The sequence below is a fragment of the Elephas maximus genome, chromosome 3 (genome assembly GCF_024166365.1).
Source record: "Elephas maximus indicus isolate mEleMax1 chromosome 3, mEleMax1 primary haplotype, whole genome shotgun sequence".
In the NCBI taxonomy this organism is placed as follows: domain Eukaryota; kingdom Metazoa; phylum Chordata; class Mammalia; order Proboscidea; family Elephantidae; genus Elephas; species Elephas maximus.
This window is the reverse complement of record NC_064821.1, coordinates 192,856,411-192,874,122: the sequence shown is the minus strand read 5'-3', so window position 1 is coordinate 192,874,122 and position 17,712 is coordinate 192,856,411. Positions and strand designations below refer to the sequence as shown.

Sequence of the window (17,712 nt, the reverse complement as noted above, 5' to 3'; positions counted from 1 at the left end):
CGCGGCGCGGCGCGGCGGCGGCCTGACTCACCCGGCCCGGCTCCTGCCGGTTCCAGCGTCGGCGCCGGCCATGGGGGTTTACAGCAGGCTGGGGCGTGCGGGGCCAGCCGTCCCCGGGAGGGCGTCTGCGTCTGCCGGGCAGGACGGCGCGGGCTGGCGGCCCGTTCGCGCCGGGACGCCGGATCCCCAGGATGCCTGGGCCTCCCGGGCGCGCGCCTCGGCTCGCGCGCGCACCCTGCCTGCGGCGACCCTTTCTGTCCGGAATGGTATGGTCCGGCAGCGAGGGCTGACGGACGCCGCCGCCCAGAGGTGAGGCGGTACGGGCCACTCCCCTGGGGTGAAACGGACGTCTCCGCTACGCTCCTACAGCGGTCCGGCTCCCCCGCTCGCGGAGCTTTCAGGGGTAGCCCTGCCCAGTCCTCGCTCCCCCTCCTCGCCGGGCTCAGTGGTGGTGGCCGAGCTGAGTTCCGGTTCCTGTTGCTGCTGCTGCGGGCGGGCGGTGAGTCTGGAGCGGGCGCGCAGTTCGTGCTTTGGCCGGTGCTTCTCCCTCACCGCATCTTGGGGTTGCTGCAGCTCGGGGGCCTGCGCTGCCCCTGGCTTCCCTTCTGGGCCGTGATGCAGCCCGAGGGCGCCTCCATCCCCCGCCGTCGCTAACCCCGGCCCCCACTCCATGGCCGCCTCGGCGCCGCCCCCACCGGACAAGCTGGAGGGAGGTGGCGGCCCCGCACCGCCCCCTGCGCCGCCCAGCGCCGGGAGGAAGCAGGGCAAGGCCGGTGAGAGTGCTGAGAGGGAACGCGGGCTGGAGAGGCCGAGGACTTGGGAACCCTGAAGTGGGGAGCTGGCAGGGACGGCGGGAGGATGAGGGGGTCTTAGGCTGAGGGGTCTGAAGGGAGGCTCAGGTGAAGAGAGTGGGTGGGTGAAGGCCTGCCAGGGTTTGGGGGTAGCTATCACAGATTGAGAGCCCTGGGGTTTGGAGGCACATGGAATTCAGGAGTTTCTTGGAACCTGAGGGTATCGAAAGATGGCTATTCCTTATTTAAGGAAAGAGGTAGTTGAGAGTATGGCCATGCTTGCAATTCATTTTTCATGTCACACCCATTGTCAGTATTTGTTAAATAAACAAGTGTACAATTAGAGGAGTTCATCAGGGGATGGTTGGGAGAAAGGAGGTTGGAGAAACCTCAGGAAAACTTGTCTGCGTATGCCATTTGCTGCTCTTCCAGGTCTGCAAATGAAGAGCCCAGAAAAGAAACGAAGGAAGTCAAATACTCAGGTGAATAGTGGTTGGTGGTGGGGGTAATTCCTAGCAGCCCCTCTGGACCCTGTGTTCTGCCGCTCCAGTATGTTTGTATCTTGCATCAGGTACAGAGAGAAGGGAAAACTATCCTTCTTGCTCAGTTTCTGGGCCTTTTTCTCAATCTCATAGCAAATTTCCAAAGAAGTAGTCTCCCCCAAAAGATGATTTGGCCAAAGATCTCATCAGTCAGGATTACAGCTCCTCACCCCTCCTTTTTTCCTGTCCTAATTCCCTGATGGTAACAGCTACCATTTACTGAGGTTTTCCTAAGTGCCATGGATTGTGCTGAATTGCTTTAACAGTTTTGGGAGATAGGCATTATCCTTATTTCACTAATGAGAAATCTGAGGCTTAAAAATTAAGTATCTGTTCCAGGGTCTCGAAGGTATTCAACATCAGAGCTGGGGTTTAAAACAAAATTACTGCACTGTACTAGTTGTGCTCTCCGTGTTCTGTTCCCCTGTTGTATTCTAAGGTCCATTTTGGTGTAAGATCAGAGCTGGCCAGTATCAGCTTCCAAAACATGTATTGCGTTTTTAGTGCTTTCCTGGTTTAGCTGTGTGTCCCTCCATGACTCTGTTCTTTTCGTCTGTTCCCCGCTAGGGCCCTGCGTACTCACATCTGACGGAGTTTGCGCCACCCCCAACTCCTATGGTGGATCATCTGGTTGCATCCAACCCTTTTGAGGATGACTTTGGAGTCCCTAAGGTGGGGGCTGCAGCTCCCCCTTTCCTTGGCAGTCCTGTGCCCTTTGGAGGCTTCCGCGTACAGGGCGGCGTGGCTGGCCAAGTACCCCCAGGCTATGGCACTGGGGGTGGAGGGGGTCCCCAGCCTCTTCGTCGACAGCCCCCTCCTTTCCCTCCCAACCCTATGGGCCCTGCTTTCAACATGCCCCCACAGGGCCTTGGCTACCCACCCCCAGGCAATATGAACTTTCCCACCCAACCCTTCAACCAACCTCTTGGTCAAAACTTTAGCCCTCCTGGTGGGCAGATGATGACAGGCCCAGTGGGAGGATTTGGCCACATGATCTCACCCACCATGGGACAACCTCCCAGAGGGGAGCTGGGTCCTCCTTCTCTCCCCCAGCGCTTTGCCCAGCCAGGTGCACCTTTTGGCCCCTCTCCTCTCCAGAGACCTGGTCAGGGGCTCCCTAGCCTGCCCCCTAACACAAGTCCCTTCCCCGGTCCAGACCCTGGCTTTCCTGGCCCTGGTGGTGAGGATGGGGGAAAGCCCTTGAATCCACCTGCTCCCACTGCTTTTCCCCAGGAGCCCCATTCAGGCTCCCCAGCTGCTGCCGTTAATGGGAATCAACCCAGTTTTCCCCCAAACAGCAGCGGGCGGGGTGGGGGCACTCCAGATGCTAACAGCCTGGCACCCCCTGGCAAGGCAGTTGGGGGCTCGGGGCCCCAGCCTCCTCCAGGCCTGGTGTATCCTTGTGGTGCCTGTCGGAGTGAGGTGAATGACGACCAGGATGCTATTCTGTGTGAGGCCTCCTGCCAGAAGTGGTTCCACCGTGAGTGCACGGGCATGACTGAGAGTGCCTACGGGCTGCTGACCACTGAGGCTTCTGCTGTCTGGGCCTGTGATCTCTGCCTCAAGACCAAGGAGATTCAGTCTGTCTACATCCGCGAGGGCATGGGGCAGCTGGTGGCTGCCAATGACGGGTGACACTGGCATGGTGGCTCAGGGAAGTGCACATGTTCCTCCCTCCTCTTCCAGGGTGATTGTTTCCATGTCTGGCTCTTGGTTCTTGTTTCCGATGGCTTCCCATCCCCATGGGGGCAGAAAAGGACCTGAGGTGGGCAGGCAGAAGAGGGCCTGGATCGCCCACTTTTCTGGAAGCTTGCCTGTTGAGATTTACAGAGGTCCAGAAAACCAAAGCCTTGCTGCACAGAGCCGTTTTTTGGTGGCTGTCCCTGGAGGCCTAGGGCTGTGGCTGCCAGAGAAAAGGGGCTGGAGGAGAATTTGGAGGGCAGGGATGTCCCCTTTGCAGATCATGGGTGCCCTCTAATACCTGTGCCTAATGCCTCTATCTAGCCCCACAGCTCCAGCCTTATTTTTTGGTGTCAAGGTTTTGGGCCAGAGGAGTTGGGGTCTTTTCCCATCCCCACCGTAGTCTTTTCATGGGCTCTGCGAGACGGCTTTAGGGCACAAATGGGGATTTTTCCCTCTTTCCATCTTTCGCTGTGCCTCCTCTAAGACCTACCCAGCTCCTCTCAGAGAACCTGATAGCTCGAAGAAGCTGGAGAGTTCTTGGCTATGACAGTTTCTTGGTGATTTGGGGCTTCAAGACAGTAGGTAAGAGATGCTGTCAGGACATATCTCCCTCATACCAAAGTCACTGGGCCTTTCTCAGCCTTTGTTGTTGCTTTTCTCCTAATGACCGTGTATTTGCCAAAAAGTGGGATATTTGGTCTGACGGACCAGGATATTTGAAGTTCGGGCTATCCCGGAAGTCTGGATTGTATGGTCATACTACCCCGCCCCCCCCCCCCCTTTTTCCATCTGTTGCACATTACCTTCAGCGCCTTTCTTCAATTTTTGGCGCCCTATGCCCCTGCCTCCCTGGCGTAACTGAAGGAAAGCTTGAAAAGGGGCAGAGCCCTTATACCTCATTTCCTCTCCTGATAATAGGGTCCAAGCGAGGCCCTGTCACAGCCTTGTGGGTGGGGGGAAGTGGCAGGAGCCTCATTGCTATGGTACTAAAAGGTAGAAGAACCTGGATGTTCTCTGCTCTCCTCCTGTGTTATTCTTTCCTCTCTTCTTGGGCCTGGTGATCTAGCAGTTCTCATTTCTCTCAGCCAAAGTCCTGCACTGGGCTTCATTTGTTTTTTATTTTGAAGCATTGCCTGCCAGAGAGGGGCCCAGGGGCTGAGCGGGAACCCTCCCCTGCCCCCACAGCTGTTCTTTCTTAACTGCGTATGTCCGCATTCCTTGTTGGGGTGGGGAAGGGCCAGCAGGGTGTGTGGCTGTCTTGAGACTTTAGTTGTTCTTAAGCACAAGGTGTGGGGGACGCCCTTCTGTGGTCTCTTCCCCCTGCGTCTCTGGTCCCTAGCTCGAAGAGAGGAGACAAAGGGCATATTGCAGAACTCATTTGCCCTGGAAGAGCCAGCAGCCTTGGAGGCTGGGAGAGCAGGCCTCTGGACTTCCCTCTTCCACTCTTCCCCACACTAAAACAACAGAGATGACGGCTCCCTACCGTTCAACTTTGTGTTGTGTTTGTGTTTGCCCCTTTATCTGTTGCTCTTGTGTTGTCTTCCCCGCCACCTTTTTGTAAAATGGGGCCAGGGGGGTTGTCTTCGCTCACTGTGCTCCCTTTCCCTCCACTACTGCTTGGAAGAAAGTGGAGTGGCAGAGATGTGGGAGAGTGTTTTGTACGGTTGGATTAATAAAATGACTTGAAAATCCAGACAAGGACTCTGCTGTTTATGTGCAAGAAGAGCCAAGTGAGCCACTATCACCACTAAGGACGGTAACATGGAGGGGGGTTCCCTGGAAGTGGGAATGGCAGACAGATTCAGGCCTCTGAGCTGACCCTAGTACAAGCTGCTGAGTCAAGGGATGCTTCTCCCGTCTTACTTCAACTCCCCCGACACCCCCCCATCCCTGCTGTGAGAAATTGACTAAGTTTCTTTTCTGAGCACATTCCTGGGCCAGGTCTGGAGCCAGGAAGGAGCTTTGGCTCCAAGATCTCTGGGAGACAAGTTCTGGAAGCTCTTCTGGGTTTACTCCCCCCTCCTCCCCCCCCCCGCCCCGCGCCAGGGGGTGGGGGAGGGGCTGCCCTTAACTCTTAATATTTTTTGGAGGCTTTTCGGCCCCCCCTTTTTAAAATTAAATAATAGTGGCATTCTTAAACGGTTTGCACTGAGTCGAGGTGGGGAGAGTGGCAAGAGGGCTACTTCCAAGTCCACAATTTGCCACTTGCCTCTCTCCCCTCCCCCGGCCTGCAGCTGTCGCCGTCTATTTTGGGGCTAACTTGGCCCTGTATGCTTGTCTCAGAAGACACCACCCTTTCTTTGCCTTTCGATTTTGGGTCTTGCTTCTAGAAACTGTTTTCACACTGGGAAAGGACAGGAGGTCGCCCAAAATTCAGTTTTCAAGGACCTCAGTCTCACCAGGAGGTAAGTACAGGTTTATGGATTGTGCAGGTCCTCACCCCCCCTGCTCTGGGTCTCAACTCCAGCGCTTATTGGCCAAAAGTTTCCGCCCCTTGGGGGAAGCTGGCTTGCCATTGGTCAGCCACTGGTCACGTGACTCACCTTTCTTGGGCTGGAAACCGGGGGAGGCAGCAACAAGTTCACCAGAAGGCTGAAGCTGGGTCAGGTAATACCCTACCCCGGAAGGGGACTACAGATTCCCTGTAAGAGGGAGGATAAAGGAAAGGGAGGGCAGAACTCTCGAGGAAATGGGCTTTCCCCGGGATCCACAGATCTGCTTGTCATTTCTGGGCTGGGGAAGGAGGGCCACAGGCGGACGTTACCAGAACAGGAACTTGCTCTGGGTCCCCCTGGCAAATTCTTGTGCCCCCATGACCTTTGCTTTGTGGAGTTTGGGGCAACAACTGTTAAAGGGGCTGAAATTAGCCAGTGGTGAGACTTCGTAGCTTTGTACAGAGTGGGAGAGCTCCCCCTTTAGCTGTCTGTCAGAAATAGCACAAGTCTGACAGTCCTTCTAGACCAGATAACCAAACCCACTGTTGTCGAGTCGGTTCTGACTCATAGCGACCCTGTAGGCTATAAATCTTTACAGAAGCTAACTGTTACATCTTTTTCCCATGGAGGGACTGGTGGGTTTGAACCGTTGACCTTTCGGTTAGCAGCCAAGTGCTTAACCACTGCACCACCAGGGTTCCTTGACAATCCTTATAAGATGATTTTGTTGAATCCTGCGTGGGGGCGGATGATGAATGAAAAGGGAGAGGGAGTGGGGAGCGGGTAGAAGCGGGTTTTCTTATTAGAGGTCGATGGGAAGAAAAAGATCTGAAAACACACCAGGGAAGTGTGGAGATTAGATAGCAGAAGGAACTGCCTAATAAGGCGGTAAGATGCTGGCTTGGGAGAACGGGGGTACTTTTGAAATCTTGGATGATTCCAACAAAGGTATCAGGGTTTGAGACCCTGTGAACAAGGGTTCCATCCTGTCTCCTGTTTGGGTCTCCGAAGTGTTTGTCTAGTTGACCCAAATACTGTGGCTGGTTTCCATAGAGACAGTGGGTCTGACATCATCCTGGTTGCCATGGTGCCTCATGCTGGAGGACCTGAGCAGGCTGTACACAGCCAGGGATAAACAGGGACTTCAGCCCAAGCTACTGCCACTTCCTTCTTGCCACCACCTGTTAACAGTCACACGCAGCAACTGGGGATGGGGAGATGATGACAGAACAGCGGGGGAGGGGCCTGAGAGCAGAAGGCAGAGCAGCTCTGGCTTTATGAATGCCTATAGAAGCCTGCCAAGGTATCCTGTTGGACTTGGCATGGGGATGTCATTGCAGCTATTCTCCTGTCTCCACGTGGGATGGAAGGCATGGAGATTGAAGAAGATTCTGTGAGGTGTTTTTCACCTGTCCTGGGCCTAGGTCTTGACTGGCAAGGGCCACGGGAGAAGGACATCATGCTTGGTGGAGTGGAGGGTCAGCGAAGGAGAGGAAGACCCTGAATGAGAAGGACTGACACAGTGGCTACAACAATGAGCTCAAGCATAACAACAATCATTATGATGGCACAGTGTTTCATTCTGTCATACATGGGGTTGCTATGAGTCAGAACCAACTAAACGGCAACATGCGGGACTTAAGGCCACTCAAACAGAAGGGAGCAGTGTGGTTGTTTTCAAAGGTGGAACTGCCATACTTCACCATCCTCACTCTGCTTCCACAGGGTTTTCTTAAAGAGTCATTTTCTACTTACTGCGGTTCCAGTTCCTCAGTCAGCAGTCATTTATCCTTCTCTGAAAGATCAGAAGCCAGGACTCTCACCTACCGTTCCACCTGCGTTCCAGGCCCCAATTGCAGCTGCCCCAGCCTGACGGGACAGTTTTGGCCTTGGATGAAGGGATGGGTCCTTCTCCTCTTAGCTCGCTTTTTGTTAGGTTTTGGAAGCTGGAGTGACTCCCTACCCCTACCCTGCCAAATTGGAGCAGATTAGTAGGGGGCAGGATCACAGCTGGGATCTTTGTCCATGCTTTACAAACTGTAAAGTGTTTTATATGTGATAGTTGTCATATGTCCCTTTTCCTAGTCACCCTCAAGTTCTGTAAGATGAAACTCTGCAGATTACTAAGAAGAGAAAAAGAATTTTGGATGAAGAGTGAGAGGGACAAGGAGATTTACTAAAGGTGTATCCAGACGGATCTAGGCTATAGCAGTACTCAGCCCTGGCTGCACATGAGAATCAGGGAGATTTTAAGAAAAGGCCCATGCCTGGGCCCAACCCCCAACAAACTGAGTCAGAATCTTAGATGGCAGCCAGTGTTGAGAACCCTTGAAGCAGACCATGCAAAGGAGTTAATGGTGGGTGAGTGGTGAGAGGCTTAGAGCTGAAGGAGGCCTTCGAGTTTTCTCTTCCAGGCTCTGAGGGAATTAGTGATTGTGGAGAGTACTGGTTTTTGGGTTGCTTTTCTTGCTCTTCTTATTAGCTGTTGATCTTTGGCAAATCAGGTTAGCTTTTCTGGGCTTCATTTTCTCTGCTCACAACACGCGGCAGTTGGGCTGGATATTCCCCAAAGCCTTTGCAGCCCTATGCGTCTTTGACCTTTCAGGGTCAATTCAGTTTCCCGAGGACCTGCTGGTCCCTGGAAGAGTCATGCTTGTTTGTGGCCATTGGCAGGAGTTGATTTGCAAGGCAAATACTGCCCAGAAGAGTTGAGGTGTTAGTGTCTGAAGGACTAGAACCAGGCTGGGTTCTGGAGGCTGCTGCCTAGCCCTTGAACTTTGGAACCCAGCCAAGTCTACTGTCTGCATCCTGCCTCTTCTGAAGGGAGCTGGGATCTTTAAAAGAACTTTTCTCTACAGGTGGCAGCCACTGAAGCCTGGGAACCTTAGCAGCCATGGCCTCCTGCCCAGACTCGGATAATAGTTGGGTTCTTGCTGGCTCAGAGGTAGGAAGAATGTATCTGGGAACCACATGGAAGGGGGGTTCCTACAAGGCTGGGGTGCTTTCTAGGTCTGTCCCTTCCTGAGTCCAGACAGTCACCTGTATCACCTCCTGCTGGCTGTGGGAGCAGGGGTCAGGTGAGCTTGGGCTATTGGAGAAGACTTCATGGTGGAAGGTGTTGGGACTTGGACCATGCCTTGAAGGAAGGGTACCGCTTGGGTAAACTGAGAGAAATGGGAAGGGAATTCTGGTGGGGAGACCAGCATGAGCTAAGGCCCTAGGGCAACAGTGGGAAAGCCCATATTAGGGAGACTGTGAGGAGGCTGCAGGAGGAAGTAGGGACACGTGTCAGAGCCAGATTTGGAGTGAGGCTGGGGGCAGAGCCTAGGGCGCCTGGAAGAGACCTGAATGGCCTAGTGGAGATGTCTGGGTCTCATCCTGATGGGAAACTTTTAAGGGTTTTGAGTCAGAGGGTGTCAGGACAATCATTGGGAAGAGGGTGAAGCCACCATGTTGGCTGGGTGGGAACAGGGAGAATGTTTTGAGGGCTCCTATAGGGATCCAGGTCAGAGTTGGTGGACTCCTGTGCTGCCTGAAGCCTCTGAGAAGGGAGAAAGCGATTGGCAGGATAGGGGCCTGACTGGCTGGAAAGGGGATAGAGAAAATTTGTTAAAGGGATATTGGAGTTCCAAGCCCCAGTGACTTGGTGTGTTAGAATAACCAGGAGGGGAGGAGGTGAGACCTCAGTGTAGACATATTGAGTGTGAGGTGCCTTTGAGGAACTAAGCTCAGAGTGAGGGACCTCAGGGATGACGCTGGAGCTGGACACATGGATTGGGTCTTCCCAGTAGAGGAGGAGGGAGGGGTGGAGAAGGAGGGGCACCATGCCCACAATCAGAGCCCTGGCCACCTGTTGGGATACCTTTGCTGACAGCTGGGGGACCTTGGGTAAGCCATTTTACCTCTCTGTCCTCACCTGTAAAATGGAGAGTCATGATTCTTGCCACATAGAGGTGGCCATGAGAACAAAATGAGACTATACTTGTTAAAGTGTGTGGGAAATTACAGAGAAACACCTTAAGGTCAAGAATTATTCTTGGAGGGATAGTGGGAGCCGTGGATGGGGTAAGTGGGTGGTGGGCCTGCCAAGGAGTGTGCAGGGAAAGGAGAGGCCAAGGTTGGACGGCCAGGCCAGGAGCACCATGGAGACATGGTCGGCATTACTGTGGCTGGGGTGAGCTGGGCTTTTGTGAGCACCTGCCGGAAGAGGGGTGGGTGGGGGCGTGTCAGGGGCCTGTGGGAAAGGCCAGAAAGACTTGGAAGATGTAAGTGGGTGGCTAGTTATATGGGAAGCTGCAGGGAAGTCCTCTGGGAAACAGAGCTGTGACCCTTGGATGCCCAAGGGATTCTCTTGCCACCTCCCTACCACAACCGATAACCAGATTGTTCATCTGTAGGGAAAGGAAGTACTGATGATTTTGGGCAGCGGGACCTAGGCTTTAGCTGGCCTCCCTTAGGGGATGCTGAGTTTGTACATTTGTTGCTAAACTGACTGAGTCACCTCCTTGGTCCAGGGGTGCTCCTTCATTTAAGAGAAACCCGGTCTCTGAAAGCTTCTCACAGCAGCGAGTAAGGTTAAAAAAAAAAAAAAAAGGTTAGGGGGTGGCTAAAGGCTTTACATCTGAGTTGAGATGCCAGCTTGCCATCCTCCCCACTTCGGCTCTGCTCCCTACCAGTGTATCTTTGTGAGATATGGGTTGGGGTTTCTGAGTAGTGTGGCCAGGCCCAGGGACCCCAGAAAAGCACCCCATGCTCCTGCTTTTGTCCTGCTGTCCTTTCTCTGGAGCAGCCTTTCTGCTTACATCCCCCCCTCCCCTCACAGAGCCTGCCTGTGGAGACCCTGGGCCCAGAATCCAGGAGGGACTCAGAATCTGACATGGCCCCCCAGGCCCCTCCAAGCCTCTCCAAGGCAGATGGTGAAGAGTTAGCTGAGACCTTGGATGGAGAAGGTAATGGGGCCCTGCTGAGTGGGTAGCTACCTCTTCTCCATGTTCTGGGGCTTCTCAGTTTCCTTGAGAAATGGGGTTGGTTAGTCTTCTTTCCCTCATTAATCTCAGTTTACAAACACCTTCCCTCATTCCATCTGGTTTTCCTGGGCTTTTTTCCTGCCCCTTCCAACCTGGCAGGGGGTTGCGGGAGCCACAGAGCTGGGAGCCAGTGGAGGGAGTTCATGGGGGGCGGGGCGGTTAGTGTTTTTCCTGAGCCTTTTCTCCCAACCACAGAGACCCTCTTCAAGAGTGAAGGCTCCCAGTCTGGGCCCATTCCCCCAGAGGAGACCGAGGCCAAGGTGAAGACCTTCACGGGGAGGGAGGGGGAGAGGAATGAAGGAGGGCCTGCTCACAGCTGTGTCTGTATCAGGGCACCCTAGAAGGTGATGGTTGTGATGTGGAGCCCTCTGGCGCAGAAGACACAGTGGCTCAGGGCGACTTACAGGAGACACCCCTCGTGGCAGGCCTGGGACCGGATACACAGGGCCTGGAGGACCGAAATCCCCAACAGAGCCTGCCATCATCCCCCAAAATAGGTGAGAGTCCATGTCCTTATCTCCTGTCACTTCCCTTCTAGAAGGTATGGGAATGGGAGTGATCATCCCCAGAGCACGTGCTCTGGTCCAGGCTCTGGGACCTGCTGCCTTGGTGCCCTCCTTACGTTATAACGGTGAATCCTTACCACCACCCTTTGAGGACACTGAGGCTCGGAGAGGTTAAATGACTTGTCCATGGTCACATAGCTGGTGAATGGCAGAGCCAGGTCTGGTTGACTCTTTCTTCTCTGCCATGGGGCCTTCTCTCTCTGTCTGTTTCTCCTCCTCTCATCTCTATAATTCAGTCCTCATTCTCTGAGTCCCTTCTGTGTGCCAGCTTTGGGCCCCGGGGGAAATGGATGGGTGGTTCATGGCTTGTGTAAGAGACAGACCAAAACTAAGTCAGCCAAGATGCAAGTCAGGCCTATGAGGTGTGCAAGGTGCTCCAAAGGAAGGGGAGGGGTGTTAAGTCAGGGGACAGGTTGAGGGGAAGGGAGAGAAGGGGACAGTTGGGGAAAGGTTCACATTGGAAGTGATATTTGAGCAGAGTCTTGAGCAAAGAGTAGGCTTTTGGTAGGTTGGGGTAGGAGGAAGAGAACATTCCAGGCCAAGGCTGCAGCATCAGCAAAGGAGAGTGAGTCTGAAGGAGGAGAGGAAGGAGAATGAGTTGGAAAGAGCAATTGGGGCCAGGTTGTGCAGCGTTTCATATCCCAAGGAAGTTGTGTCCAAAGCCTGTGGCAGAGGAGTGGCATGAATCCATCTCTACTGAAGAGTGACAGTATAAAGGGAGAGGCCAGGGGCTGGGGGGCCATTTAAGAGATGACCGTAGTGGTTGGGCCAAAAGAGATAAAGACCTGAACTAAGTTGGTCGCAATGGGAGTTGAGAAGAGGAGTGGACTGGTGAGATGTTCAAGTGTGGAATTGTCAAGACTCATTGTCTAGGTAGGGGTGAAGAAGGAGGGCTTGGGCTTGGGGTAGATGGTATCAGTGGTGCCTTTCCCTGAATTGGGGAACCAGTTTGGAGGGCATTGTGTTTAGTGTTTGGTCTCTGAGGGACATCCAGACAGAAGTGGCCTGTAGGCAGGCAGACATATAGTTCTGGAACTCAAAGGAGGCCAGGTCAGGAGTTACAGATCAGGGAAAGGCAGGGGTGTGGGTGAGGTAGGTAATTGACGTCTGTCTGTATGGTGAGAAGAACAGAGAACTGGAAATGGTGCCAGGGAGACCACTACCCTTAGGACAGGGAAGAGCCAGGAAGGGAGGCTAAGAAGGAGTCACCAGAGTTAGGAGCTGAACCAGGAGGTTGGGAATAGCTGCAGGAGCTTTATAGGGAGGCAGACTTTGGAAGGAGGAGGATGAAAGTGGCTCTTGTCATTTGCAGATGAAAGGGCTGATCTCTTGCCCCTTCAGACTGGGCAGAGGCAGTCTTCAAGGCAAAAATGGGCAGGGTCTACCTGTTCTCCTCTTTGCAGTCAGGGCAGAGGCCTCACCCTGCCTTCCACTACTCCCCCTTCTCTCTTTAAGCCCTGTCCCTGTCCTTCCCTCCAGCTCAAATCAGGGAGGAGCTCCACTGCTCCAGCAGTGAGGACGACACCGACATGGATGTGGAGGGCCTGCGGAGACGGTGGGGCCGGGGCCCTGGCCCGCCTCAGTCCTCGGCACCCCTGGGTGTGGAGGACCAGGCAGGGAGTGAGGGTGTGGTTAGGGAGCTGGGCATCTCCCTCAACATGTGCCTTCTCGGAGCTCTGGTTCTTCTGGGTCTGGGGATCCTCTTCTTCTCCGGTGAGTGGTATCTTCCTGCTGGGGCCTTGGGCCTCTACTCCGGCCCCTCCCGCCCTCCTGCCTCTAACCACTTTCTCCCCTGCCCCTTTCCACCCTCTCCCCTTCCGGCCTTATTGGACTCCTCCGACTTCATCCTCAGGTGGCCTTTCAGAATCTGAGGGCGGTGAGTGCGCAGGAGCCCTGGCTTGTGGCATGTCTGTCTTCTCCCACCCCCGGGAAGCAGTGATGGTGGGTGGGGTTGTCTGGTGCTGGGGGTTGCACATTTATTACACAGCTGTTGGCCTTAGTCAGCTGTTCAGGATGATCCTTGACCCTTTTCCTCACGGGATTTCTCAGCCATGGGGTTGGTAGGAGGGGTGAGTGTGTACGTATATAGGGAGGGAGTGGACTCTGTCGGCCCCTTTTATGGCCTGAGACACTCAGAGGTTTTAGTTCTTGTCCCATTCCCCATTCTCATCTTGCACCAGACCCCAAATTCCATCCTGGGCCTCAGTTTCTCTGACCTTAGCTAAGCACACTTTTTAGATTCAGCTAAGGATAGCCAGTATGTGGCTCTTGTGGCCCTGTTCACACCTCCCATCCCTGGAATGGACTTTGTTAATTGAGCACAGCACTTGTCTCCCACTGAGCCAGTTTTAGGACCTCTCTTTCCCATAGGGCCCATGGAGGAAGTGGAGCTGCAGGTCTTCCCGGATACTGGGTCAGATACTGAGTTGCAGGATGCTGCAGGAGATGGGCAGGTATGCGTGAGAATCTCTGTAAGTGTGTGAGGCCTCGTGGGGGAGAATCCAGGCAGTGGGACAGGGTGTGGTAACTGGCTCCTCTACTCTCAGGACGGACGAAGGGAGCAGTTGCAGGCCTCAGCGCCCCCTGGGAGTGTCCCCAGCCTGCAGAACATGGCCCTTCTGTTAGACAAGCTGGCCAAGGAGAACCAGGACATCAGGCTGCTACAGGCCCAGCTGCAGGTGGGCACAGGTGGAAGGCGGTGGGCTGGGCTAGCCTTCCCTGGGCCAGGTTTCTGTCCTAGTGTCTTCCCACAAGAGTGTTCCTTCTTCCCCCACCTCCCACACCTTGACCTCTGCTTTTCCCACTACAGTCAGGGCGTCCTCCTAATTCTTTATTTACATCCCTCGTGCTGAGGTTTGGGCCAGGGCTGGCGTATGTTTCACATGGCATGCCATCTCTAATTGATTGGTCTGGTCTGCCTAGAGCATCGTGTGGAGGAGGATTTGAAGAACATGCTAAGGCTCAGTGGGAGAGAAGTGCTCTGCTCAATTGACAATGTCTGTTCCAGGAATGGGAGGTGGGACCAGGGTCATGAGAGCCGCATACTGGCTATCCTGCTGAATCTAAAAAGTGTACTTAGATAAGGACGGAGAAGCCGAGGCCCAGGATGGAATTTGAGTATCCCACAGTCTGGTGCACGGTGGGGATGGGGAATAGGCTGAGAACCAAATCTTCTGAGTGTCTCAGGTCATATAAGGGGCTTGAGCCTCATGCCTACCATGACAGAATGGAATTGGGGTCAGTGGCGCTGGGTCCATCCTAACAAGGACTCCTTGTGTCCAACCCCCAACCCTGCTCCATTCCAGACCCAGAAGGAACAGCTCCAGAGTCTGATGCACCAGCCCAAACGGCTGGAGGAGGAGAATGCCCAGCTCCGGGGGGCCCTGCAGCAGGGCGAGGCCTCCCAGCGGGCCCTGGAGTCAGAGCTGCAGCAGCTGCGGGCCCGGCTCCAGGAGCTGAAGGCTGACTGTATAGTCTGGAGCCCAGACGGGGTTTGCCTCACCTGGGGCAGAGGACTGCAGGGTGACAAGACCACTGAGGGCCAAGGCCCCAGGGGGCAGTGGCCAGGCTCTGGCTTCCTGGAGCAGAAGGAGCAGCTGGAGGCTGAGGCCCAGGCACTAAGGCAAGAGCTGGAGAGCCAGCGACGGCTTCTAGGGTCTGTGCAGCAGGACCTGGAGCAGAGCTTGCAGGAGGCCGGCCGAGGGGACCCAGCCCATTCTGGCCTGGCCAAGCTGAGCCATAGACTGGCCCAGAAGCTAGAGAAGCTAGAGAGCTGGGGCCAGGATCCTGGGGCCCCTGCCAATGCTTCCGAGGCCCAGGGTCACGAACGCCTCTTCCGGAGTTCCAAGGAGCGAAGTGGAAGGGAAAAGTGGTGGAATGGGCGGGGGGACTGGAAGTCTGAGCATTGGAAGCATAAGAAGGAGGAACCTGGCCGGGAAAGGAAGAAGAGCTGGGAGGGTGAGAAGGACCGGGAACAGACAAGGAAGTGGAAGGAGGGCAAGCCAAGGGTAGAAGAGTGGAAGGGCAAGGATGGCAAGCAACAAGGCCCCAAGGAACCCCCAAGGAAAAGTGGGAGCCCTCACTCTCCTGCAGAAAGGCAGAAGCATCCTCAGTGGAGGGAAGGGGCTAAAGACAGGCATGACCACCTGCCAACCTGGGCAGACCTGTTGAGGCACAAGTACCGGGCACCCCAGGGCTGCTCAGGTGTGGACGAGTGTGCACGGCAAGAGGGCCTGGCCTTCTTCGGCATGGAGCTAGCCCCAGTGCGGCAACAGGAGCTAGCCTCTCTGCTGAGGACCTACCTGGCACGGCTGCCCTGGGCTGGGCAGCTGGCCAAGGACCTGCCCTTCTCACCTGCTTATTTTGGTGAGGATGGCATCTTCCGCCACGACCGCCTTCGCTTCCGGGATTTTGTGGATGCCTTGGAAGACAGCCTGGAGGAGGTGGCTGTGAGGCAGACAGGTGATGACAGTGAGGTGGATGACTTTGAGGACTACATCTTCAGTCACTTTTTTGGAGACAAAGCACTGAAAAAGAGGTTAGGAGCTTTGGGGGAGTTGGGTCTGGTGGGACAGGAAGGAAGATGGGGCATGGGGGCAGAGGATGGATGTAAAGGCGTAAGGGCCCTGAACAGGAGGTCTTCAGTTGGTGGTCTTATCTTTTAGTCCCCAGTAGGCTTCCCTTAGAGAAGGCATCCAGATGAGCTTCTTGTCTTCCCCTGAGGGCAGGAGGCTGGCTGGGCTCACCCTAGAGTGATCTTGGGGTTCCCCTTCTGGGTTGGGGAATTTTCCTGCCCTCCCTATATCTGCATATACCCAGGGGTAAGGAGATTGTTCCCTACCTTCCTGCCTCCCAGCCTGTGCCTTCATTCTGGGAGACCAGGTCTGCAGCCCTGTGTGCTTGGTGGTGGCTGCATGCGTTGGCTTCGTTGGAAGAACAGTGTCCCACTCTTCAGGGAGCCCCTGCTCGTTACGTGGTATTGTACTCTTAAGGCCTCTTCCTGCTCTCGCCCCATGTCTCCCCACAGGTCAGGGAAGAAGGACAAGCACTTCCGGGGCCACAAAGTCTTGGGGTCCAGGGAAGATCACAGCCACCACCACAGCCACCACCACAGAGCCTGAGTCCCTGCTCCATCAGGGGAATCACCTTGGCTGGAGTCCTGCCCAAGTTCCTCTTTGTGCAGCCTCTGGGGCTGGGGCTCAGACTGTTAAGCTGGTACCTCCCCTGGCTTGCCTAGTATCCTTGGTAGGGGATGGAACAAGTAGAGAAGAGTGAAATCACCCACACCTGCCCTGATGCCACTTCTGTTAGACAAAGGGCTTAGCTGGACCTGCCGTGCTGTGCTGTCTATGCAAATGTGTGCAAATACTCAGGGCCCTAGGTTCGGATCCTTGGCAGCCTGAAGGTGTGCCAATGTGAAGTGGGGGGATGAGAGAAGAGCCCTTTTTTTTTTTGATGGGGGAGGGGTAGGGGAGAGGAGGTGACATCCTGATTGTGAAGCCAAAGAGCTTTCATCCTCTTTTGTGTGCGGTGGCCCCGGAATTCCCCTTCAGCCCCACACGATGACCCAGTGCCCTTGGGATTCAGCTAGAATTGCTGGCTGCAGGCCTAGCATGAGGGCTTTCTCTGGGGCGGGGGGTGTTAGAGTTGGAAGCAGCTGTGCCCAGGGTAGTGAAGCCCCCTTTTTGCCCCAGCTTCTCACATGGCCTAACCTCCTCGGGTGAACTGTAGACTTAGATCCCAATAAAGTGCTGTTGGAGCTGGGTGGGGGCTCTGTCACTTGGGGTAGTTTCTGAGCACAGGGGCCCCCCACGCCCACCACTACCCTAGGCACTGATGATTGCCCCTTCTTCCATTTGCCCACTTTCCCCTCACGCTGCACTCTCAACAAACCCCAGGCCCACTTTTTGCTCACAGCTGTCCTGGGTGTCCCCTGGGAGATGTAGAAAGATGACCAGCTAGAGAGTTTTGAAGTCTTGAGTCTTGGGTTCAAATTCAGACGGTGTGTTCTTGGGCAAATTAACCTATGGAAGCCTTAGGTTTCTTATGCTCAAAAAAAAGGGGGATTGAAGGGCTGGGGGAGAGATTAAATAAACCCATGTAAGCAAAATGTCTGTCCCATATTTGGCTTTCAAAGGTTATTTCCCTGCCTGCGTTTAGAGTGAGTGGTGGAAGAGGGGGAGAGGACCTCCCCTCCCCCACCTCCTGGGCTTCTCCAGTTGGCGAGGGAGCCACTAGGTGGTGCCCTGGGTCTACATTTTCTCTAGACATGGTCTCCCCACTACCTACTATCCAGCCTCAGACCCCACCTGCCTGACCCTGGGCCTGTTAGCTCTCCCAAGAGGGCTCAGACTCTTCGGTAAGTCCGTCCTGAGATCTCACCTCAATCTTATAGGCATCACACTGGACTTTTTGACTACCCTGGAAATTCCCCAGTCAGTGTGGGGGGCAGAATGACGTTGTGTGAGGCTCAGGCTGGGGGAAGGCAGTGCTATCAGTTAAGCAAGGGACGGACTGCAGACCCCAGAAGGGGCTGTGATTGATTTCTGTGTTATTTAGAAAATGCTTATGTAACACCACATCATGCCAGGCCTTTTTTTTTTTTAATAATTTTTATTGTGCTTTAAGTGAAAGTTTACAAATCAAGTCAGTGTGTCACATGTAAGCTT

At 54.7% G+C, this 17,712-nt stretch overlaps 2 protein-coding genes across 5 annotated transcripts; both read left to right on the top strand.

Moving 5' to 3' along the window:
• Positions 1–386: 386 nt before the first annotated feature.
• Positions 387–4,999, top strand: PYGO2 (pygopus family PHD finger 2). Its single transcript, XM_049880659.1, has 3 exons — positions 387–773; positions 1,224–1,273; positions 1,901–4,999. Exons 1-3 carry the CDS (start codon positions 671–673, stop codon positions 2,966–2,968), a joined length of 1,221 nt encoding a protein of 406 aa, XP_049736616.1. The 5' UTR covers positions 387–670; the 3' UTR covers positions 2,969–4,999.
• Positions 1,938–17,153, top strand: PBXIP1 (PBX homeobox interacting protein 1). 4 transcript variants are annotated; one of them, XM_049880652.1, is made up of 11 exons: positions 1,938–2,005; positions 8,310–8,395; positions 10,274–10,400; positions 10,674–10,738; positions 10,810–10,975; positions 12,524–12,757; positions 12,897–12,920; positions 13,415–13,497; positions 13,591–13,722; positions 14,350–15,581; positions 16,071–17,153. In XM_049880652.1, the coding sequence occupies exons 2-11, from the start codon at positions 8,345–8,347 to the stop codon at positions 16,162–16,164; spliced, it is 2,208 nt and encodes a 735-aa protein (XP_049736609.1). In that variant the 5' UTR covers positions 1,938–2,005; positions 8,310–8,344; the 3' UTR covers positions 16,165–17,153. The 4 variants fall into 4 exon arrangements, with proteins under 4 accessions (XP_049736609.1, XP_049736610.1, XP_049736608.1 ...); XM_049880653.1 differs by lacking the exon at positions 1,938–2,005 and adding an exon at positions 5,361–5,421; XM_049880651.1 differs by lacking the exon at positions 1,938–2,005 and adding an exon at positions 5,484–5,623.
• Positions 17,154–17,712: the final 559 nt, after the last annotated feature.